General features: G+C 38.6%; 1 protein-coding gene across 2 annotated transcripts in view; it reads left to right on the top strand.

Annotated features, from left to right (window-relative positions):
* Nucleotides 1-25,693, top strand: part of edil3a (EGF-like repeats and discoidin I-like domains 3a) — a 226,486-nt gene that overhangs the window by 32,149 nt on the left and 168,644 nt on the right. The window contains exon 2 of one of the 2 annotated variants that reach the window (XM_079607124.1): nt 18,653-18,682. The exons of the other annotated variant lie outside the window; for it this stretch is intronic. Within the exon in view, the coding sequence (XP_079463250.1) occupies nt 18,653-18,682 (30 nt within the window). The remainder of the gene's footprint in view (nt 1-18,652; nt 18,683-25,693) is intronic. 2 annotated transcript variants of the gene reach the window in all.

The following is a 25,693-nucleotide window of genomic DNA, read 5'->3' as shown; positions in this document are numbered from 1 at the left end:
TAAGAGTTTTGCAAGTTTGAAAAATATTTAGTAAGTTAACTGATTGTCATTTTAAAAACAAATTTTTGTTGTTGTAATACGTACAATAATATATGCATTTTGACAGTGTGTCAAAATAGTCAGTCTCAGAAGTTCTTTAAAATATTTTAAAAAGTGTTACGTAATAAAAAATAGTTTACATTTTCATTCACAATAGATCAATAATTTGTAAATACTGTTACAACAAATTAATGTATGAACATATACCATGTACCAATAAACCATGTTCCTGATATATAATGTATGTACCTTAAAATAATAGTGAATTGTCACTTTAAATTATGTGATCAAGATGAAGTGACCTCAATAGTCCTCAAAGGAGCCACGTTCCAAACTTGGTAAGGTTTACTCTAATTTAACATTCAGGGCCCTATCCTGCACCCAGCGCAATTGACTTTGTACACCGACGCATGTATCATTCCTATTTTGCACCCGCGCACAGCGGACTTTTCCCTCCACAGACGCACGTCGGTAAATTAGGAAATTAACTTGTGCTCGCGGGGGCTGTTCGGCGAAAAGAGGAGGCGTGTTCCAGCGCAAAAGTTCCCTGGTGCTACTTTCCAGTTTTAGAAAGCAATGCCGCCACTGACCAGGAAAAACCCAATCTAAAGACAGTGGCGCGTTGCGCGTTAGTCATATGGTATTTTAAGGGCGCGTGCTTGGCCATAATGTAGCGTGTTAACACGCATACACTTTGATTATCTAATATAAACAGATGCAGCAGTTTAAATTTTTGCAAATCATACATTATTACAAGGAAAAATATTAACACACGAGGGAAATCATTGTTGTGTCCGTGAAGATGTGAAAAAAATCTATCTAGATAAAAAAAAAAAAAAAAATCTAGATTAGGCTACACATTTACCCAAATTATATGCCTGTTTAACCGAAGATAATTTGGGTGTGTTTCTCCCATCATCCCCAATGTCACTTCTCTGTTTTACGGCCCTGACGAGAACGTCGGTCTCCTCGGCTGTGAACCGCTCCTGGCGTGCGCTGGTAAATCCGCCGTTATAATAGCAATCCGTCATAATAACAAGCGCGCCTGCTCTTAAAGGGAATGTGAGAGGACGCTCTGATTGGTTTATTTCATGTTACGCCCAAACCACACCTATGAATAATGAAGCTACTTCAGACCAACCCCTTTTAGATTTGTGCCGGGCGCAAGAGGCATTTATCCCGGCGGGAAAATAGCAACAGCGCCAGGATCCGCTCACAAAGTTACTTGCGCTTTGCTCTTTGACACTTGCATTTCAGATCGTTAAAATAGGGCCCTTAAAGTGTTATTAGCATACTAATTATGTCACATAAAATCATCAGAATGTGTAGTAGAAAAGCCATATTGTCGACTCTTGAATGCTAATGTTAGCAAACCATAACCTTGGTAACAGGAAGAGAAGCAGCCATTTTTCAATACTATCACAAAATGAGTTGTGGGGTTGATTCAAACTTGATACATCACAAGTCTACTACATGGCTAGCTCATCAACTTATTTTCTCTATACAAGTGAAATGTTTAAATCAGTGTAACACCATACTTATTTATTTTATTTTTTTAAATATCTACTTTTTATTATAGTTTATTACAATTTAGTTTCTCAGAAACATTGAAATCATTGGTTGGTTGAGTTGGGATGCAGATGCAAATTTACTTATGTTACAAAAATAATATTTGTCCATTCAGCCATGCGGATCATTGCCCGCACTGCGTTGTTCAATAGGTAGCACTGTTTCATTTTGCTTTTGGAGTGTTTGGCTTGTGGTGTTTCCTTACAAAAGAAAAAGGCAGAGCATAATAAGAGTTCCACTGATGGGGAAAAAATGTCTGCAAACGGTATGAAGCCCAATTTTTTTTTTTTTTTTCTGTCTATAGTAAATTATGCTTTTGTATGCCAGTGTTTTACTTTGGATATCTGTAACTTTTTTTATGTAGATTTCATGGCATTATGTGTTGTCGTGGTTAAACATCTAGTCTGGTATCAGAATTGTTGCAGTTTTAACCATCAAAACAGTGTTTTTTTAAGCACTTTCATTACTGTGTAAGAACTAGACCATTTCTCCAGGGTAAATCACTTTGGATAAATGTCTAACTTACATTCTCTGATTATGATAAACTTCCTTATTAGTTACAAGCCATTGCTTTATTTATTCAAAGCTTATTAAGTCAAAACTCACGACAAACGGTTCAGCTGTTCCTGAGTTTCTTTTGAATGTTCCTTATGAAAACCTCAAACAGCCACTAATTCTGGCTTTAATGTTAAGCCATGCATTAAAAAACACAATAGCACAGCATTTTGAGTGTCAGTGATGTGCTCAGTGGCCTTTTAAATGCTTAGGTAGTGTAATTTGGATCTCAGAGTGCGTGTGGAGCGGTGCATGCCAAAGCACAGAGCTAGTGAGTAACGTCCCGCTGATAAGCAATAGGTTTTTCGGCAGGACATTTGAAAACAGATGTGGAAAACACATTGATTCAAAGCAAATGATGCCAATAGCCATAGATCGCTGTGGTCAATGTGCCTTAGGCATGGCATAAATGAACATTTATCTGAACAATAACGATTCTCTTTGTGCATCGAGGTGGGCTGGAAGAGCCAATTAACATTGAGTTGTTGCTTTTTATTTAGAGTACAGATACCCAACAGATTTCACATTATGCTGTTCGTTTTGTAACTTTTATAGTAGTAAATAAACAGTGTTATTAAACTGCACCTTTTCACTTTTGTAAGGAACATTGTGAGTAGATATTGTGTTCCCTAGAATCCCATAAATGTTATCCACATGAGACAAGGGAGGTTCTCAGGGGCCTTTAAACCCCGTAATCACCACATTGGTGCGTCATTTTCTTCTTAAATGGACTTCTATAGGCATACACTTTCTGCTGACCAGGCAGAAAACATGAGAATTAACCTGAACTCAGAGCACTGAACATCCTAGATTGAAAGGCAGTTAAAGATTCATGTTTCTGTTGCATTTATGCATGGGCTTAGGTCCATTGTGGGGAATGACTATGTGTGTGCCTGAGGGAGAGAGCAATGTAAAAGTGATTAGTTCACATTGTTTGATTACTGTTGTTTGAAGAATGCGCATCTAAAAATCTTCATGGCTTCAGGCGGTGCCCGCAAGGTTAAGCAGTGGCCATAGGCATACAGGACATTCACGATCTTATGAGTAAATAATTTGAGTGGTTTATTATCTTATTTAGTACAGTAAGTTGTGTATCATTGTGGCGAGCAGGACGAGGTCGAGGGCCGCGAGAGAGCTGTGTGAGGCAGGTGGCGTGATTACTAATGAGTGACACCTGCACCGGTCTCGTATCTCTCACGGCCCTCGTCCTCGTCCTGCTCGCCACAATCATGTATTAATTGTCTGTCTATACCAGCTGTATTTAAATGGCGGACCGTGGTCCTGTTCTGTACCCCGGCTTGATTCCATAAATTGATTTACGGGACATAAATGCGCTATTTTACCGTTTCTACAGAATAAATTGAGCAGCCCGTCAAAACAACGGAGCGGTACACCCCACAATTTCTCAGGTTCGTTTATGGTAATGAGATTTCGGCGCTACATCTTCTAGTATTTGTATCTAGAGCCAAGCATGCTTCATTCAAGTCTATTCTTCTCTCTAAGACATAAAATGCCTCGGTAAGAGCTTCAGATGAAATGGTTAAACAAGAATGCAGCATACACAATTAATTTTATCTGTCAGATGATTCCGACCGTTTAACTTAACCAGGTTTTGACAAGTTAACAAGTGGTGCCTTTAGACCCCCCCTTGTTACAAGGGATTTTTTTTACAATCGGATTATAAGGGTCCTTGTACAGTAAATGTAGCTATTGATCCTTCTGTCGATTTTACTATTAGCTTCACATGGTAGCCCTATTAGTACATGCAATCAACTTTTGTAGACACTGCGTGTGCATGATTAGGGTTGCCACCTTCAGTGTGGCAAAATAAGGGACACCCATTCACCCCCCCCCCCCCCCCCCCCCAAATGCTCAACTTTGACAAAGTCATTTTTATTGTTATAATTGTGATTTCATAATATGTAGATATGAATCCAACTAAAAGCTATTGAAAATATGTATTTTAGTCAAATAGCAAATGGTGTAGCTCTGCAGCCATCTACTAAAGTGATAATTTCTTTACTTTTAAAACAGCATTTTCCAAAAGATGGGCAAAAATCTTACACTAAACCATGTCAAATTATCCATATCCATGAACGTTAGAAATGTGGGTCTTTTATAAAGTGAATTTAACTTTTTTTTTTTTTACTGTTTTTGTTTAAAAAATATTTATTTATATAGCCTAAAGTAAAAAAAATATAATAAATCCTCCTAAAACTATAAATCCTATAAAAAAACCTATTATGTTTCAAAATGACATTTTGTTGAAACAACACAAGTGTGACTTTTTCCCCCCACACTAACATAAAAAACAGATATTATTCAAATTTATTTAATTTTTTTGTAGATGTAGAAAGTGTTGTCAACCGTGCAAAGTCTCACATCATTTGGACAAATATAATGTTTTATTTATTTCAGCAAACGTCATTTGGGGTCGAGGACCCGAACAGCGCACGAGGGGTTAAAAACGTGCCGGTTTACCGCGCATGTTCACGAGACTCAGTCGCTATAGAAACAAAGACGCTAAAATGCAATCACGCAATGAGCTTCTCTACTAAGAAATTGATTTCTTTATATTTGCTATTAGTATTATCCATACTGCAAAATCCTTATGTTTTTATTCAACTATATGTGGGCCTAATGTAAAATACGGGACAAATCGCGTCCCTTATTGATTTGATACGGGACGCATCATCTTACTTGTAAATACGGGACGATTCCGTATTTTAAGGGACGGGTGGCAACCCTATGCATGATTGAGTCATGTGAGCACCATTTCTGTCTCTAATAGTATCCAGATGTCTTATAGAGACACAATGATGTGTAAGAGGAAGAGAGCAGATGCGGTCAGTGCTCTGAACAAGCCGTACACTGTTAATGTTTTGCAGAGGCATTTTTGTGTTTCAAGTGGAGAGCTATTGAAACTAATGTATTGTGCAGATATAAAAGTGCCACTTATGAAACAGAACAAATCATGCTGTAACGATTTTCAGACGTCTTTCTGTCAAGGTTGGTTGGACCTAGCCTTAAGCTTAAGACAAAGGCTCAAGTGCTTATGGAGCACATATCTGCGTCTGTCGGCACTGATTGTCCGCTCTCCAAATAGGTTCTTCTCATCAATAGAGCGCCCTTCAGAAGAAGTGTTGCTGCTTGATGTAATTTCACATTAGTGTGTCGACTATGTAATCCCCACTGTGATGTTGTAGGTGTAGCATTTAATCCAGCAATTCCATATGGTGTAATCTCCCCCTGCCATCCTACTGTATATCACTTTACATTCCTACATATTTTTGTAAGGTTTCTCAAACACTGGTCTCAAATGATACATGTGTGTGTGTGTGTGTGTGTGTGTGTGTGTTTTCTACACAATTTAGAAAGTAAGTCAGGTTTGTAACAACATAAGGGTGAATAAATTCTAAATTATGACAGTGTTTTCAACTTAACTTTTTCCTTGCCATTGACAGAATTTTCCTCTATTTATGACACAACGCTTCCCCACCATTGAAGGAATTTTCCGTTTTCCGTGTTTTCACTGTTATATGGTAGGGGGCGATATTAGTACAGAATCTCCTGATCAAAAGACATGTGAAGAAGAAGCAGAAACAAGCGATGACATATATAAGCAGATCCATATGTAAAATAACGCGGCCATCAACATTAAACCGCAAATAAATCAAAATGTCTAACGTTATCGAATAAAATATCAACCGATGATGCCCTATGGGACTGTGCAAGATGTGAGGGTGTTGATGGACTCAATCTACTCCATGTGTGTTTTGATCATTGTTCTAAATCCGATCCAGATGTACTCTTTGTAGATGTACTACATCAAGATGTTAAGTCTGTCAACTCACCATTGGGATGGCTCAATCCGAGGGGCGGGATAAACGATTGTCTTTCAAATTCCCTCTGCACGCAATAGGATAGCGCTAAAACCAACCAGAGCAACGAAGAAGGTGACGTAGTCAGATCGGCAAAGATCCGGTCCGGCAAAACTCTGAACACTTCTTCCTTTTTTAAGAATGACTTAAGTGCCATTTTTTGTTCTTTTCTCAAAGAAAAACTTATCTCCAAGTCCTCCAGATTCGCGGCCAAAGCCGATTCAAAAGACCGCTATTCACCAGCAGCAGCAGCCATTCTTTGTTTTCAAGTGGCAGGGAACCGTCGCAACTCTGTCGTCATTATGTTAAGCCTGCCCCGCCCCGCCTACTCTATACACGATGTGATTGGCCGGACCCAATTAATTTTTGTTCCAGCTGTGTATCAAGTGTAACGTTAGTTCTGGCAGGTCACGTTAGCCAAGCTCGCATCAGCTGACTGTCAGCTGATCCACGTCTACCTATAGAAATATGACGCCTATCACTGTATACATATAAGCTCCTTCAGTATTATCAGCAGCTATAGTGTTTCTCAGGAGCTAATTACCCTCCTCCATCCCCAGCTCCTCCTCTCGCCCAGTCAGGATTTGGTATTCTGATTCCCCTTCAATCAGAAAAAATTCTCGAATTATGTTGTACTTTAAAATCTTGAATTAATTATATCTGCATGTATTCGTGTTGGTTCTGTTCTGTTTACCTTAATTGTTGCTCTGGTTATTGTTGCTCTCCCTTTTCTTATCAAGGGGGTAATCCATCAGCCGGAAACTGAAGGAACTGTCATTGCAGTGCCGTTCCTTGGGAACTGCCATTGTAGCATCACCTGCTGTTAGCATTCCATTGACTCCCATTCATTTTGGCGTCACTTTGACAGCGAATAACTTTACATCTGAGGCGTTTAAAGACTCCATTTGTCCATTATTTATTTCTAAAGAAACACAAGAATGTATAAAATGATCCATTACCTAGTACCTTACGTTATGGCCCCGTAGAAGCAGTTTTTGTAAAAATAGGCTAACGATTGCGTCATAACCACTCGCCTCTCTGTCGCACTTCGAGAAATTACCGTATAGACAGGCGGAGAAGCTCGCAAGCAATCGGGGGGACATGGAGGCATAAAGTCAAGGGTAAAGCGCATAGAGAGTGATAAAGTTGATCTCATGGATCTCATGATCTCATGGACAGCTCCTACTCACGCTCTCAGTCTCTGCGAGATTCGGAAGGGAATTATTCATATTTATCTCGGCATAGCTACTAGAAGACTTCCAACTGTCAGACAGGTTGCTCACGTCACATCTACGCCGTCAAGCTCAGTTTGAGCCTGCGCAGTACGCCCAGCCATCAGGAAGTGAGTGCTTCTAATTGACTTCACTTTTCTCCGTTGAAACCTATGGGGTTGCTGTGTCCATCTTATATACTGTCTATGGCTCTTATCCATGCTAGGCTTGCCCAGAAACCATACCGCCAATCCAAATTGTATGCTAATTGTCAATCGTAATTGACGATAGTGGTCCTGACAGAACTGTATGTTAGGAATAATTTAGTTGTGCTGTAATGGGTTTGTTTCCAAAGTTTTTTTTTGGTCTGTGTTTTTACACCGCTGTATTGAAGCAAAGGTCAATATGCTGCATATCTCATTGTCACTGACTAAATTAATACAAGCTTAGATCATGAATAATCTCCTTGTATTCTGTAAAGATTTAAAGGTGAAGTGTGGAAATTCTGTGCCAATAATGCCAACAAAATGCAATAACAATGATTGTTTTTCAAACAGGTTTCCCAAATACTTCCCTTATCTGCCACTGGTTAGACAAACACATTGTCAGATGCTTTCATCCAAAGCCACTTAGTGTACATTTAAAGTATACATGATACCTTGAACATCAAACAGGCGACCTTGCTACCATCATGCTATACCAGCAACAGGAAAAATGTTGCTTTAACAAAACGGCTCAATGTCTGTCTGTGTTAGACAAAGACACTCTTAGACTGAATATACCCCCTGAAGCTGGTGTTTAGTGGGAGGTGACAAGCCTGTCACTCGGAATGCCACTATGCTAAATGCAGATTAGATCCATTACCCAAATCTGCTCTGACCTTGTCACAATCTGTTGGAAGAGAAACGTGGATGTGACTCTCACAGCACTCAGCACTGCAAGCCGCTTTCACACATCCACCATCCGCTCATTTAAAGTATGATCATTTAGTAATTAACTTTGTCAAGTGATGAATGCTCAGATGAGGCTACTTGAAAACAAGTTTTTAGATTCATTCCATGAATTTAATGAGGAATAATCATTACTTAAAAAGAATGGGTACATTATTTAGCGCATCTTTCCAATTTTGCTTATCATTGAGAGCTCATACGTTGATAAGTCTTTTCTATGCAACAGCAGTTAATATTGACTAAAAGTAGGTCACGAAGTTTAATTAGTGAGGTTGACTATAGTTAATTTATTTCTTTAGTTTTTAATATGTATGTATACAGTACACTACTATTGGGGGTTGGCACACATTTGTTTTAATGTTTTTTTTTAAAGTCTCGCTCACCAAGGCTACTATATTTGATCCAAAAATCCTATAAAAAAAATATTTGTTGGAGATATTATAAATAAATAAAAAATCAGGATTCTTTGATGAAAAGAAAGTTCAAAAGAAGATAATTTTATTTGAAATATAAATATGTTATAAATGTCTTTACTGTTCCATCATACAAGTGATGTGATCATGCATCATTGGTGAATAAGAATATTTATTTATATTTAAAAAAAATATATAATAATATTCTTAATGATCCCCAAACTTTTTGAACAGTAATATACTGTAAATAGTTTGATGTTTTTGAGTGTAAAATGATGGTCAAGTAGATTTTGAGTGAACTATTTCTTTGCATTGCAAAGTCATGCAACACCCCCCTATTCTTGTCTGTAGTTCTGTCTCCCATTCATCGTTCTATCAGATGTAAGGCAACAGCTCTCTTTCATTTTCCAGCAAGATCCACAAGCCCTTAAATCCTCACTTAACCTAAACCCTCCCCAAGCTTCCCTTTAGCTTCCCTCCTGAATTATCTAACACACCTGGAATTCATATAACTTATTTGTTCTATTACGTGAGTATCAGCCACAAGTACAGGCTTTTATATTTGCCTTTGGTTTGATCTTTTGATACAATAGATTTCAGGCAATACATCCTAATGGTGTGACTGAAAGGTGTATTGATGTCCACGCAGTGCTTTCTTAAACTCAATAAATGCATATTTGCTTTTTGTGTATTCATTCTAAGCAGATTGTAATGATACAATCTATGTTTTATAGAAAAGATTTGGTCTTTTAATGGACCATAACCAATAACGATTCATCAGTGCTCCTCTAAACCTCTGTGCGTGTCACGCTCCGCTATCTTCAGTATGCACCTTTAGGGTGGTATCAGCCTTGTACTTTCTATACCTGTTACATTATATTTGGATATTACTTTCTCCAGGATTTCAGAAAGATTAAGTCAATCCGCCCCGTGGCTTAGCCTTATCACCCCGGGCCTGGATTATCTACATGAGTAGAGACCGCTCTGTAATAAACCATCATCATGATTAATTTCTTCTTTTTCTAAACTTAGACTCAAAGAACATACTTTTGAAATGGGGGGAAAAAAAGTGTGTGTGGAGGGGGGAGGGTGGGTTGGGTGATGAGAGTCAAATAGACAATAATTCAATTGGCTGTGTGAATGTGTTGTGGAGTCTTGATGTCTGCGTTTGACTATTTTGGCCATGACTTACACTTCATTTAAGACCTTTTGCACCCCCATTCTTTTACATGTTAGATAATGTTTTTTGGGTGGATCACTGTGTGTTTTAGTTGGATCATGATGCCAAGCATCTGACATGTGTTTGGGAAAATATTTGATTCATTTCCCTCTAAAATGAGCTGGCATGGGTGAGAAATGGGATTATAGGGAGATGAAAGGGTTTGTGGGTAATCTGATCGGCTCTTTTTCCATTCCATAAATCTCTCAGTGCTTCTCAGAATCACTGTTGGAGGAGTGGACACTCCTTAAACTGTAGAAGAACATAACACATGTTGAGAACCGACTCTCAAAAACAAAACCAAGCAAACGTACACACACACACACACTTTTCAAGTTTCGACCCATAATGTCATACAGCAGGGCTCTTTTCTTTCAGGGATGAGATTATCCAGATATAAATTTGTAGAGTGAAGAACTTTTTTTTTCTTAGCACTTTCAACGGAAGTAGCTTGTTGCCATGAGAAACAAAACTAAATACTCCTAATACTTTTTGTTTATATCGCATAATAAATGGGGATATTTAATTTAAAGTTTTTAGGGTTTGGCTACATTTATTTTTTATTATTATTATTATATATATATTTTTTAATGACCCTACAAGTTTACCATTTATGAAATTTAGATGCTATTTAGAAACTGATAAATAATATTTAAAATATATTTCTAATAATGTATTAATAATAATAATAATAATAATAATAATAGTAGGCTACTAGTAAAATTAGTAATTTCAATTTTCACAATTTCAATATTTTTGACTATAGCAAGTCTACATAAATTTTAGACAGCGGACACAGTTTTTTTTTCAGTGATTATGTGGTTTAAACTAAATCAAATCTGCAGGTGATTTATATGGATGCATTTTCTCAGGAAATTTGCTCAGACAGAGGTCAAGTTTCTCGTATTTAATGAGACAGTCTCATTGTATACGTGTTGATATACAGTATTGCTTTGTCAGCTATAGCTTGTGTTTTTTTTTGTTTCTTTGTTTTCTGTTGAAAGAATTGTTTGCAGAAGTTATTTGCATACATCCATTTATATAAGACCTGATTAAATGTGTGTGTGTCTAAATGGTGCCGAAATGGTGACACTTTCACCGTTTTGGATTTGACGCTCTTTTAACGAGTTTTGCACTGAGTTTTGCTCTTATACGTCGGGCAGCACAGGGGCATTTAATCAAAATCAATCTAAGGGCTGTTTTAAAATGATTGACTGGGTTGTGGGCTGCCAGGTGAAAAGCCCTCATACAAGGTCAGTATGTTCGGCCTCATTCAGAAAAGGCTAATTAAAAGTATAACCTGTACTTTGGAGAGTGTAAGAACTGTTATTTAACCACTAGTAATGCATGATGCCCAGTTTGTCTGTCACAGACCACATATTATAGCACTATGACTCATAGCACTTATTTAAAAAGCTGTAATTAACTGTCTGTACATTACTGACTCAAAGTATGTGATATCTACTATTGACACATATCCACTTTAGAGAAGGGGCTTTTGAACTGATAAAATCCTTATTGGCAATTATTAAATCTGCCTGTGGCTGTACTAACTAGCTTTTTACAAGTTATCACTTAGGAATGTGTTTTAAATGTGTAGAATCAGGGCAGATGACAAGATATTTGTGAGAAATTAGTTCTTAGTTAAAACAATGAACATCATAAATGTAGCTCTCGGTGTCTGGACATGATGGAGGGCTGGGCTGATATAATGTGAGATCAAGAATTTGTGTATAAGTGTACGTATATTCATGTTATTTGTCTGCAAACCTTTTTTCAGTTTCATCAGTGTATACAGGTGAAACTCGATTGAGGCATTGAGGCATTGAGGCGGTAATTCATGCAAAAAGAGCCCAAACCAAGTATTAAGTACATATGCATGATTAGACTTTTCAGAGGGCCAACATTTCTTCCAGAGGAAAAAAAAATCCTTTTTTATATAGATTTCATGTAATATTCTAATTTTCTGAGATTTTGAATTTGGGGTTTTCATAATCATCAAAATTATAACAAATAAAGGCTTGAACTATCTCACTTTGCATGAAATTAGTCTATAGGCCTTTTAGTTTCATCTTTTAAGTTGAATTACTGAAATAAATGAACTTTTTTACAATATTTTTATTTATTTATTTATTTTTAATCATTTTTCACCTGTACATTATGGTTTAAACGTTTGGTATTAATTTTTTTATCAAATAAATGCAGCATTTGTGAGCATTAGAGCCTTCTTTTAAAAACATTAACACAATCATACTTTTACCAAACTCCAACTTTTGAATGGAGATAGTCAAGCTCACTAATTGACCTTCATAAAACATTATGAACTGTCATTCCATAGTAAAAACTTAACTGCTCAACGAATAAGCTTTCAAGGCTTTCAAGGCTTCTTGAATTTCAGAGCTGTCAACATTAACACATTTCTATATGTGCTCTATCCATTGCTGGCTTCTTGCCTTGTGTGTGTGTATATGTTATGTCTTTGTCAGATGTTTGTTTGATTGTTGGTTTGCTGTATTTCGACTGTATTTTTTTAACATAATAGGATTTCTTACAAAATGTATTGTACATTTTTTTAATGTAATTTTATTCTCTTTTAGGGTGACTTTTAACATCTGTCCGGGGACTGCAGATGAAAAATAGCCTTCTGGCTAATTCTGGCATATTGGCAGAAATGTTTATTAATATGCACTGTCCCTGTAATAATAAATAAATAAATACACAGAATTGGAAATATATACATAGGCTATAGAATTGCTAATATGTACTCTTTTTAAGTAATCATTATTCCTCATTAAATTTCAAATTTGAAAATGTATATATTTTTCTTTCAAAAAAACATCAGTATATTTATGTAATATTTGCCAATATTGATATATCTCTTTCCCTGCCTTTTCTATCATTTATGCCACAACACTTTCACACCATTGACACATTTTCCCAGTTGGCCATACAATTTTGTGAACATGATAAAAAATGCTGGTTCTGGCTGTCAACTAAAAAATACAACACTAGATTTAATTGTGCATTTTTTATAATTCGATTTTCTTTTACATTATCTAATGCTCAATTATGTAATCTTATTATAAAGACTAACAATTTAAAACATTGTTAAATCTGAACTTTAGCAAATTTCAATATTAACATCTACTTCATATGGTACATTGAAATTTAATGCCTAAATTTACTTTTTTTTATTTTTTTATAGACAAAATAGTAGATAATTTCACTGTCTGCCATTTATCGGTTATCTATCATGAAATGAAAATAATAGGCAGCTTTTATGTTAAACAGAGTCAATCAATTGCCTATTAACATGGACTTGACAGGTTACAATTGAATATTGTAAAATGTTGGTTGCTCAGTGCTGCTGTACTGCATCTCTATTTAAAAAAAAGAAAAAAAGAAAAGAAAAAATGAGTACTTGGAATGCTCAGGGCCATAAAATTGGTTTGTCCCTCTAATAGCAGAAATATTGCAGAATCGGATGGGATGTTTTGTTGCCCGCTAAAAAACTCTGATGATTCAACCACATTTCAAGTCTTTCTCAGTAGAAGAGTTTTAAACCACAATAAGTTTAAAATAGTTTTTATTTCGTTGGGATGTTAAGTACTATAGACAAAATGTCAGTGTTACAAAATCCAGTACTGACGTACTTGGAGTCTAACTCTGAGTTGCCATAAGAACACGTCTTGTTTATGTACAGTTTTTTAGAAGTCTACATCCATATTCAGTTTTTTAGAAGTACATCAATATTCAGTTTTTTAGAAGTCTACATCAATATTCAGTTTCTGCCATTCAAGAGTTACTTTCCTGACCTCTACTGCTTTCATCTTTTCAAATTCAGTGTTTCCTCTCACATTTTTGATTAACTGAACATACATTCCTCTTGCTGAATCCTGAAGTGCTGCTTTGTACAGGAAGGTTCCTCTCTACAGTAGCATGCCTGGGATGAGTATAATGACGGCTGCTAACAACCATTCTGGCCATTTCACAGTAATTATATAATAGCTCAGATTTTTAATTCTCTGTTAGACCCAAGGGATTTACAACAGACTGCGTAAAAAGCTGATTGTCGGATTTTATTTTCAGAACGAATGCTGTTTATCAGCCATTAAATATAGCTGAATCAAAAGAAAGAATTAGCTTTTACATATCTAACCAGTTACACAGAATTAATCAAAGTGTCAGAAGGACGGGGCGGAACAGATACAACACATCAGTTCCAGCACTAATTGAATGAGTCTGTGACGTCTGGCAGTAATGTCTTTCTTCCTGTAATCAGTTTAGAGAGTCTGTGTTAGAGACTGTGCGGTGCCACTGTTTGGCTCAGATGGTGTTTGAGCTGCTTTAGGAGAAGATGTCACCTAATTTTTCACCCAGATCCAGTGTCTGCTGATTTATATATCTTGTCTACATGTTCCAACTAAAGCACAATATCATCACAGTGATGCAAAATGCTACAAAAAGATAAGTGTGATTTATTTGGATAAAAGGAGGATAAAACTCCGGTTGGATAAAAGGAGGAGTGATGAGAGTGAAGGATGAGAGAGGACCAGGCCTGGGACATTTACGTTATGTTTTGTTTATGTGTGTGCTGCTGTCGTCTGTGTGCGGGTGCTGCTTTACATTAGTTTTGTGTTTGTTTGTTTTTTAATTAAAATGTGTGAAACGTTTGCCGGTTCCCGCCACCCTCCACCACACTATTAAGCCAAATACTTTTTTTTTATTGAAAGTATGGGTGTAACGGTACACAGACGTCATGGTTCGGTAAGTACCACGGTTTTGGGGTCACGGTTCGATACGAGTTTGGTACATTTACATCTCCACCCCACCAGATTCCTGATTTATTAAAATAAGAAAATTAAGGAATTGTTGATTTGTTACTTTAACTGATAGATTGACCAAAGCTGCAAGGTAAAATGCAACTGCTGTTTTCAAACTATGATGTGATTTTCTTTGCGCTTGAGAATTCATTAACATGTGGTGACAATGGCGGATGCACAACATTCAATATTACGCTTTTTCAAGAGGAAACAGCGAGTGAAGTGGCACATGAGGCTTTGCCATTTTTTCACGCATATTTTATCACCGGACTAGTAGTGAGACTTCCATGACTCAAATCGGCACAATGCCAAATGATTTTGTCTCATTATAACAGCGCATACAAATCTTTAAATACTCTACAGGGTCTGTTTTTATTTGTGTACAGACTGTACACTCATAATAAAAACAAATATTTGTGATTCACTACTCAGTTTGAGGTACATTATGAGATGTTGCAATTCCTCACCATCAGCATTAACAAGTGCATGTCCATCAACCGATTATTTCACTTGTACTCATTTATTTACCGAGTATGTTTCTAATATATTGCGGTGAACACGTGGAAAATGTATCAATAACAGTGCATGTATGCAATGTATACATTAGCTGAGCTCTAGCGTGAATGAGTGATGTAACATAAACATTGGTAAAATAGATATTGCTCCATGATTAATCATTCCTCAAAGTAGTGAGAACGACAGACAATCTGCATTAATTTTTATGTAACAGTTTTATGTAATAGTGGCCCACAGCTGATTTGCAGAAGTATTTCAGTAGTGATAACATGAGTTAGCCAGTTAGCAGGAGACCTACACAATGTAAAACTCAAACCTAGTATTTTGAACACCGTCTTTCAAGAGCAAGTGGTTTGCTAATCCTGGATTGAACTCCGCTATTTGAGAAACAGTCGTCAGTAAAATAAAGGGAACAGCAAAAGTTTAGGATTATACTGCTGTAGTATCATGGTAAAGATTAATTTTAACCACAGATTCTTCACATGCTCATCCTTGGGCAGTGAAAAAAAAGTCTTTACCATCACATTGTAGAGCACAGCGTCTCCTCGACATGATGCTGTCCAGTATCCACAGGAATCAGCTGCCGGTTTGATGTTTAAGTTTCCCTGGTGTCTGCGCGAGCAATAAGTGGGCGGGCTAATGTTTCGTCTTTACGTCACGACGAAACGGCTTATGACTCGTTTGAAAAACAATTAATTTAATTGAATCAGAGTCGACTCTTACTTTTGAAAGACAATAACTTTATATACGGTGCACTTTCAGATTTAAAACTTTGCAGGATATTTTCATTCACTTGGAGCTATATTACAATACATGAAAGGTCATTTTCAAAAATCCATAATATAGGCCCTTTAACCTGCCTTGGTCCGTGTCCATACCTCTCGGCCCCTGTTCTGCTTGCCACAAACAGCTTTTGATAATTTGATGTTGCCCCATTCATCCCCTGTTCATTTCCCCATGCATGACTGAAATAGCTGCCCCAGAGGCGTTTCAAAATGGCCGCAAAATGAAATGACTTTCCTGAAAGGGATTTTGATTCAGCTGCAGTGATCTCTGGATGCCTTTGTCTATATAAGGAACTTCCTGGAACGTCATAAGATTTATGTCTTTATGAGTCTCACATGTGGACTTTCTGCTTGAGGGCGCCCTCTGGCTTCCAGTATGAATAAAACAGACATTACATCAGCTTTGCTTTTTTTTTGGCGGGAGTCGCTCACACTGTATTTTGATTTAATACGCCATTTGGTTTGCGCAACGACACATGAAGTCGAACACGCTTATTGACAAGGTACGTGTTTTAATTAAACTAATGAAGATCTGCAACGTCTTGATTGGACCATTCTGTACCAATCACATTTCCCCCACGCCTAGTTTCTTGTTTCTTGTATGTGAAGACCAGTTGTCATGTGAAGGACAATGTGGTTTGCTTTCATTGCACTTCAGTGGGCATTTTCCAGACACCTTGCTTGATGTCATGTTGAGACCGAGCACATTTGTGATACAAAATTTTAGTTTTGTTTTTTTCCTCGCCAAAGACCCGTCCAACACACACACACACATAGACACACACACGCAAATACACACATACTTTTGTCCCCCCTTTCACAACTCCACAACCTTGTTTTTCATGTTAGAGGCTCCGGGCCAAATCCCTAGTGTGCAGCCCTATGTTTCAGAGAGAAGATAACACAAGACTCAAAGACGGTTCTAGAAACCAGACCCAGAAGAATGAGGGGAAGCAAGAAAGTGGGAAGATGTAGCATGGGGACTGGCCCTTTCATGTCTGTGAACTGTCACTCTGCTCTGTAAACGAAAGATAGAACAGCAATACAGTAGAAAACCACAACAATATAAAGTTCACGCAATGGATGGAGTCAAGTGCTTGGATGTGTGATGTTATATTTGTATTCATGCAGCTTGTTAAAATGCTGCACAGCTCTTTTATGGCTATAGTATAAATTGAGTAAACGTGTGTTCCTGTGCCTTTGAATTGTTTTAACATAAAATCGTACTTTGTGCCCTCGTTGTGCATGTGTGTTTATATTTGCCAGGAAAGGCTGTGTTTGGCACGCAAAAGCTTGTAAACAGTGCCTGTGCATGTCTTTGTAGTTAAACTTCTGTCTTGGCTCAGATAATGACTCTTATGGATGTTGTAGTGTAGCAGACATTGGCACGCACCCGAGTAGCTGCGTTGTTGCTGGGTTGGTGCATTCGCACAGCTCAGATCTCTCTTTTTTTCGCTGTCGCTCTGTCTTCGGCTTGTTTACATGGATTATTGACTTTGGCTTTGACTTTCTACATCTCTGTCTCTGGATGGAAATACCAAAGGAAGTAGAATAAAGTTCAATATCAAATTGAAAGGTTTTTTTTCTTTATATTTATTGGATCTACTATTCCTTTAGAGAGAGTTAACCTCTAATTTCCACCAACACCACAAAAACCCGAACAATTCATCAACTGCAGCCAATGAGGAAAACTTAACCTCAGTCCTGATATGATCGGGACCCAAGAAGAGCTCCTTTCAAAATGAGATGAATTGGATGAAGACAGATTAAGGAAGAAAAGAAAGTGTGTCATGAGTCTTCCTGCTGCAACGTGATCAGGTTGATGGAGGTCGATGATAATGGCTGGAGACAGGTCGGGTTCATCCTTGCCTTTAAGGCCCACAGCACAGCGATTAACAGTCAAACACATGCAAACTCAGCCGGATAATCTGAGAGCTGCTGCTGAATGATAAATACGGGCTGTGCTCCGACTGAGCGAGTGGCAGGGTCAGACAGCAACAGCAACGTTTAGATATTGTATTAAAACTTGCCCTACGAGACTGTCCTAATTCCAAAGAGCCTGACCTTCAGGCGATTACGAGAACTGTCATCAGCTACATTCAAACAGCAGCAGCAGTCATTCGGTCCGGTTCGGAGAGCTAAAATAAGTAATAAGTATGAAAGGAGATGACAGCCGTATTATATTCTTCTTCCATCCACCGCACATTTTCAGACGTCACAAATGGATTTTGAGTGGGTTCAGCTGAGATGTGCTCTATGAACAGAATGGCAACAGACAGTGTCATATAATGTATGAAATAAGTATGGGCTTCCCGGGTGTTTTTCTTTTTTTGCTGTCAGTCACTAATGTAAGGCCTGTCAGCCTCTCTCAGGTTATGAAAGATGTCAGAATAAAACTCTCTGGAGATCACATATCTGTAAGAATGAAAGCACTGGGAGTGTCCCCTGATATTGCCAATGTTTTTGTTTTTGTTAGAAAATAGAATATTGAATAGAAGATTATTAAAATAAAATGCATAAAGTAGTACGTATTATGTATGATATACATACATGCAAAACCATCCTGTTTTTTTAAAACACCTGTTAAATGTTAATAGCTTTGGTGTTATCATATAGATTACATGAAAGAGGATTTACCACCTCTCTCTTTCTCTCCTTCCTCCCCTCCAATTTCTTCATATCCCTCTATAGGAGCAGATGGTGAGGATCCGACTTCAGCAGGTGGGATATATCTAGATATGGTAATTGTTGTGCTCCCCTCATTTGGCTTCTGTATCTTTCTTTGTTGCACTTCCTTCTACTGTTGTCAGTTTTGGCATGTGTGACCTTCCCTGCATGAATTTCACACGTCTTTTTCAGAGCTCTTCCCTTACCTGTTTCTTCACACCTTCTCAAGATCTCTTCTAATGTCACATTGTCCTTGCTGTGTTACTCTGTCTTCTCACCATGACATTGATGCATAGAGCATCTCAAAACCTGCGTCATAAATCCCCCTGGTTATGAAATATCACCTTTTCTCTTTTCAAATGCTGCTATTCTGAACGCTCACTCGCGATCGAATTTGGTTGCTGTCTCTGTTGACATTTTTTCTTGCCTTTTATAAAATGTTATAGTTCTGTTGATTTTTCACTGTGGATACACATTCAAACACACACACACACACACACACACACACATCGAGTAACATAAGGTGTTTGCTTTTCTCCACCTTCTCTCGACCCCCTTGGCTCCTCAGTAGCACACCCATTGATTCCTCTCATCGCGCCTGGTCAGCATTAGCTCTCAAGCCCACTGATCTCTGTGAGCTGAGCTGCTTTGAAGAGCGCTCTGACTCTTCTCTCCTGCCTCTTTGTTTTATCGGGTTCCAAGCTTTCAATAAAACACTCCATCCCTCTCGTCTTCACGTTCCCGGGTGTTCCTCTCATATTGTGAACAAGATGGACATACATCTGTTGCTCTCTGTCACCATAGACAGTTTCATATAGACTTTTGTGTACATTTTTAGATTCTCTTTTGATTCTCTTATGTAGAGACACAATTAAAAGACACGTTGTTCAGCAAATTTTCTTCTTCTTTCTTCTTAATATTATTAATTAATCTTTGTCATTAGGATATGCACCAAAAACTTTTAAGCTGGCTATGATTAAACCGCTCGATAAAATTGATCAAAAGTTCAGTATGGCATACCACAAGGCTCAGTACTAGGACCTTTGCTGTTCACTCTGTACATGCTACTCTTAGGAGATATCATTAGGAAGCATGACTTTAGATTTCACTGTTATGCTGATTATACTCAGCTCTGTTTATTCACGCCCTGACGGAACTTACCAATTCACAAAACTAACAGAATGCATAGCAGATATAAACAAACTGGAAGACTAGTAATTTCCTACTACTTAATTCTGAAAAAAACATAGATTCAAATTATTGGACAAAAAACGTCCTCATGTAATAACCTGGAATACGTCTAAAACTCGATGGCTGCTCTGTCAAGTCTTCGTCGTCGGTGAAACTGTGTGTGCTCTTTGATACCAATCTTTCATTTGAAAGTCACGTGTCTAGTATCTGTAAAACCGCATTTTTCCATCTTAAAATAATATCTAAATGACGTAATATACACTCAATGACAAATACGGAACAATTAGTTAGCATCAAGGCTAGATTATTGTAATGCTATTATGGGTGGTTGCCCTGCACGTTTAAAAAACAATCTACAGCTGGTCCAAAACGCGGCAGCTAGAGTTCTTACCAGAACCAGGAAGTATGACCATATCAGCCCGTTTCTGTTAACACTGCATTGGCTCCCTAACATTGTATACATTTTTAAATATTGCTGATTACTTACAAAGCACTAAATGGTTTAGCTCCCCAGTACTTGAGGTATCTCTTAATGCATTATAGTCCTTCACGTCTATTGCGAGCTCAACATTTTGGCCAGTTATAGTTAACTGGCTATACATTGAATATCAACATCGACTGCTGGCGGTAGATGCTTTTTCTATTTAGCACCAAAACCTTGGAACAGTCTTCCTAACATTGTCCGGGAAGCAGACACACTCTGTCAGTTCAAATTCTAGACTAAAAACATATCTCTTTGACCTACCATACACATAACACATTATAGACTTCGATAATTAAATGTTAGGCTGCATATATTAGGTCAGCCGGAACCGGGAACACTTCCCATTAATCCTGATGTACTTGTTACATCATAAGAAGGATGGCGTCTACGCTAATATAAGTCTTGTTTATCCAGAGGTTTACCGCAGTCCGCCGGATCCAGGCTGTATCTAGATATGATGAGAGATTTGCGCCTGAACCCGACGACAATGCAGTCCTAAAGTGTCAACAAGTCTCTCCCCTGTGAAGGCCTCCTTCCCTTCCCTTTACCTCTGTAAAGATAAAACGTTGTCGGGATAATTCCGGTTCATGTGGCAATGCAGAGGCGATAAATAATTCTTTATTATACATTTTTAAGGGCAGACAAGTAGTTTTTTGAGGGTTGGTTTGTAAAGAAGGACTACATGCCTGCGTACATATATATTCAAACACGCATACCTATAGACTAAACACGTGATGTGCACGTGCATGGCGTCTGTGTTTTCATGGGTTTGTGTTTTTGAGGTTTGCACAGAGATAAGCTTTTTTTTTCAAAAAAATTTTTTTGGAATCTATTTCATGGTTTGCGTTCTCGAGCCACCAGGCACTGTTTTTTGCAGAGGAGCGGGCCGGAGTGCGTTGAGAGTTTTATGTTAGAACTGTGTCGTGTTAGCGGCCCCTGAGTTAATAACTAATGATATTTCCAACGGAAGTGAATCAATCAATCAAAACTAACTTTAACTTATGATCTTTCCAACGGAAGTGAATCAATCAATCAAAACTAACTTTAGCTGGACAATAACTTTATCCTAGAGCTGCTGTAAAGCCACAACAATCTCTGTTACTGTAATTTCCTATTATCACTGTAAAGCTGCTTTGAAAAAATCTATATCTTTAAAAGCGCTATATAAATGAAGAGCTCTTTTCCAAAACGCGATAAACGCCATTTAAAAAAAAAATGAGTTTATCATTTCATTTTGCTGTGTACTGAACCTATTCACTGCTCCATCAACGTGTCATGCCAAAATTGCGATATTTCCTGGTTTAAAATGTACTGCAAGATGCAGTTTCTTTCCAAAACGCGATAAGCGCCGAACCTATTTTTAGCCTAAACGCGATACATCCTCTCGACCAATCAGAATTCGGGCGCGTTCTAAGCAATCAAAATAGGCGGCGATCTGAACAGACGTTTATTTCATTAATTCCTTTAAAATGAGTGCTTTAAAGTTTACAAAACGCAGACTGGACAAAGATAATCACAAAACACAACAACAAAACAAGATTCGCGGGAGGCGCGTTAATACCAACAGTGGGATGTCAACAAAGCTGCTCCCACAGGTTTCTGTCAGGCCGAGAGGCTGTCACCGGACGATCTGATTTTTATTTATTATCTTGATTTTTATTTTATTTATTTATTACTGACTGACTTGAATATCGTTATCATTATTTAATAATTTATTTTTTCATGCATATGTAGGACAAATTGGTCTTATTTGTTACAGGTTTGACACTTTCTAAAAATTACTCTGAAAGTATTACTAAATAACTTATTGAATATTGTTACCATTACTAGGCTATCATTACTTTTTTCAGGTTCGGCACCAAATTACAATTAGCCTAAATTACTAAATGATTTAAATTTATTTTTAACATTGTTGTATTTAAGGACTGGTATTTGTATGAGTGTTATGTGCTGGACAATATTAAAATGTGTCATTGGAATGATTTATTTTATTTGTAGCCTACTATTTATTTTATTTAACTATTTATTATAGTTAGCTTTTATTTATTTCATGCATTTGCATTTGCACTTGATTAATTTAAAGTATTAAAGACAAACCATAATTTTTTTGGAAACAATTGATGGATTTATAGCGTTTTTAAAAAAAAAGAATGGATTTATAGCGTTTTGAAAAATAAATAAATTAACTTTGAATTTATCATCAACAATATTGTTGTTTGATTTAATAATCATTGTTCAACATGTTCAGACTGAGCCACACAACCATTTTAACCGGATCAATTTAATATTCACAAAATGTGTGGGTCTAGGTAAAAAAATTAATTTTCCTGAAAACTATTGAAATGGATTTATAGCGTTTTGGAAAAGAGCTCCTCAAATAAAGGTGACTTGACTTTTGATTATCTTATGTAGAGACACAATTACTGTTGTTCAGCAAATTTTCGCAATCAATATCCAATAATCCAATATTTCAATGAGAATTTCCCATGAAAGATTTCCCCACACAGATTTCACAACGGGTTCAAAGTGGGCACGTGGATTCACCATTTTTGTTTTAGTTCTCACAAAAATGAAAACCTGTATGACCTTCTTTCTTCTGTGTAAAGATAAAAAGAATGAAAAGAGTGTCTTTACAATGGAAGTCAATGGTAACCAATTTTGTGTTCTGTAGAATAGTTTTTTTCAGTTAACTACAGTATTCATTTAACTTTAGCTTCTGCCTTTAAGTCTGATCCAGTTAATGCACATGCATGTTCTAGTGTAAATAAACCCAATCAAAAAGCTTACAGGCTCTGTATGGCAGGACTTCCATTCCTACAGCCATATTTGCCTGGTTTCAAAGACAAGGCTTAATCCTATAGTCCCAGACTAAAATGCATGTTAATGATATTTATATGCCAGTGCAAGTTGCTTTCAGTTAAGCCATTGTTTTGTTTCAAGATGCACACCAGGAATGTTTTTTTTCTTCTAAGGCATGTTTATAAAAGCTACTTAAATGTCCTAGCATTTAACTAGGCCTACTAATGGCTTAAAAAGTGAGTGTTATGATTTATCCCATTCACATGTCTTTGAGTAGGCTACTTTCTCCACTTCAAATGGACTCTGTGGTTACTTAAATGCTTTTCTCAAATAACCACACTATCTATATTGCAGCCATCATATCCTATCCAAAAAACTGTCATTTCTGGATGTCATTTTTAGCATCCAGTGGCTTTTTAGAATTTCAGATTATCTCTGCTAACTCTTCAGCCAGCCGTACTTTATGCTGATGCTACTGTTTTTGTTCAATAGTTTACATTTACCAACATCTATTGGTTTCCCCACGGAATTTATGATCTTTGATGAACATAAAAGCCTGCAAATGGTACTGCTTACAACTGAATGGTGCTCACGTTACTTATTTTATTCTTTCATATACTGTATATGCTATAATCTTACATTGTGATTATCAACCACAAGGTTCTTGTCACGACACGCACACAAATGGGTGATAGTCCAAGCGCAGTTTATTAATGGGTAATCCGTACTCACAATACCAGGAACAGGCAAAGGTCAAGGTCCATGAAAGCAGTCCAAAAACACGAAATAAACACTTAAACAAACCGAAAACAGACTCTGGGAAGCGGGTGACAAATACAAGGATTCCACACCAAGTGATCAAACAGAGGGTATAAATAGACAGACACTAACAAGGTGAGTGGGAACAGCTGAGTGTGATGATGACTAATGAGTCCAACAAGAGTGATGGGGATTGTAGTCCAACAGTGACTGACACCTGTGGGAGAAGAGGACCTCTAGTGGACATACACAAACCCGACACTGTGACATAACCCCCCCCTCTACGGAGCGGCTACCAGACGCTCCAAGACCCACAAAAAACAAACAAAACAAGAGTTCAGGCGGGAGGTGGAAAGGTGGAGGATCAGGGGGTGGGATGGGGGGCCAGGTCCATGGAGGGGAACAGGAGCAAGGGGGAACGGCTTAAGCGGCGGCCAGGGCGAAACAGACAGTCCATCGGGCGGCCAGGGCGAAGCAGACAGTCCATCGGGTGGCCAGGGCGGAGACGACCAGGGTGAAGACGACCACTCGGGCGGCCACGGCGGAGACGACCAGGGTGAAGACGACCACGGCGGAGACGACCAGGGTGAAGACGACCACTCGGGCGGCCACGGCGGTGAAGACCAAGGCGGGACAGGGACAGACCCTGGCTCAGGAACAGTCACAGACACCAGCGGCTCAGGAACTGCAACAGACACCGCCGGCTCAGGAACTGCAACAGACACCGCCGGCTCAGGAACTGCAACAGACACCGCCGGCTCAGGAACTGCAACAGACACCGCCGGCTCAGGAACTGCAACAGACACCGCCGGCGTCGGACATCTTGTCCAGAGACACTGGCTCGGCAGACGTGACGTGAACAGTCTCTGGATCGGCAGACGTGACGTGAACAGTTTGTGGATCGGCAGACGTGACGTGAACAGTCTCTGGATCGGCAGACGTGACGTGAACAGTCTCTGGATCGGCAGACGTGAACTGAACACTCTCTGGATCGGCAGACGTGAACTGAACACTCTCTGGATCGGCAGACGTGACGTGTCTCCTCCACGCATGCAGTACTGCCACTGCATAATAGAGGAAGACAGCCCTCTTGGCCGTGGCAGGACTGATGATGGGCAGCTCCGAGACGATCTCAGGGCTGACAGCGGGCTGCGCGGGGACGACAGCGGGCTGCGCGGGGACGACAGCGGGCTGCGCGGGGACGACAGCGGGCTGCGCGGGGACGACAGCGGGCTGCACGGGATGGCCTCCGGGTTCTTGAGGAGGTTGATGGTCCTCCCCCTCCTCCACCGTTTCCGATGGCGATGTGCAGACTCAGGGCTGGACGGAACCTGCTCGAGGACTCTGGACTGGGCGGGACCAGCGGTGAAGACCTCGTGCTTGGCAGAACCAGCGGCGAGGATCTTGTGGTGGACGAGACCAGCGGTGATGACCTTGTGCTGGGCGGAACCAGCGGCGACGATCTTGTGCTGGGCGGAATCAGTGGCGAGGGTCTTGTGCTGGACCAGACCAGCGGCTCCGGATCAGGAACATGGTAAGGCGGAGGACGATGTCGCGGAATTTTTTGACCACCTCCTCCCCTGCAACCTCCCCGAGTTCCGGAGAACTTGGCCAGACGAGTCCCCTCAAATGACTCACCATCTCTGACGGACGTACACCATCTCTAGTGGACATACACAAACCCGACACTGTGACAGTTCTAGATTTTGATCTTGCATACTCAGTTAAATTTCACATATATATTTGGTTGTATTTTATTTTATATTATGTGCACTTACATGTACTTACAGTGTACTGGATGAAATCCAGAGCGGATTAACTTTAGATTTTTG

This window comes from Phoxinus phoxinus (genome assembly GCF_949152265.1).
Source record: "Phoxinus phoxinus genome assembly, chromosome: 3".
Taxonomy (NCBI): domain Eukaryota; kingdom Metazoa; phylum Chordata; class Actinopteri; order Cypriniformes; family Leuciscidae; genus Phoxinus; species Phoxinus phoxinus.
This window is presented reverse-complemented; position numbering and strand designations above follow the sequence as displayed.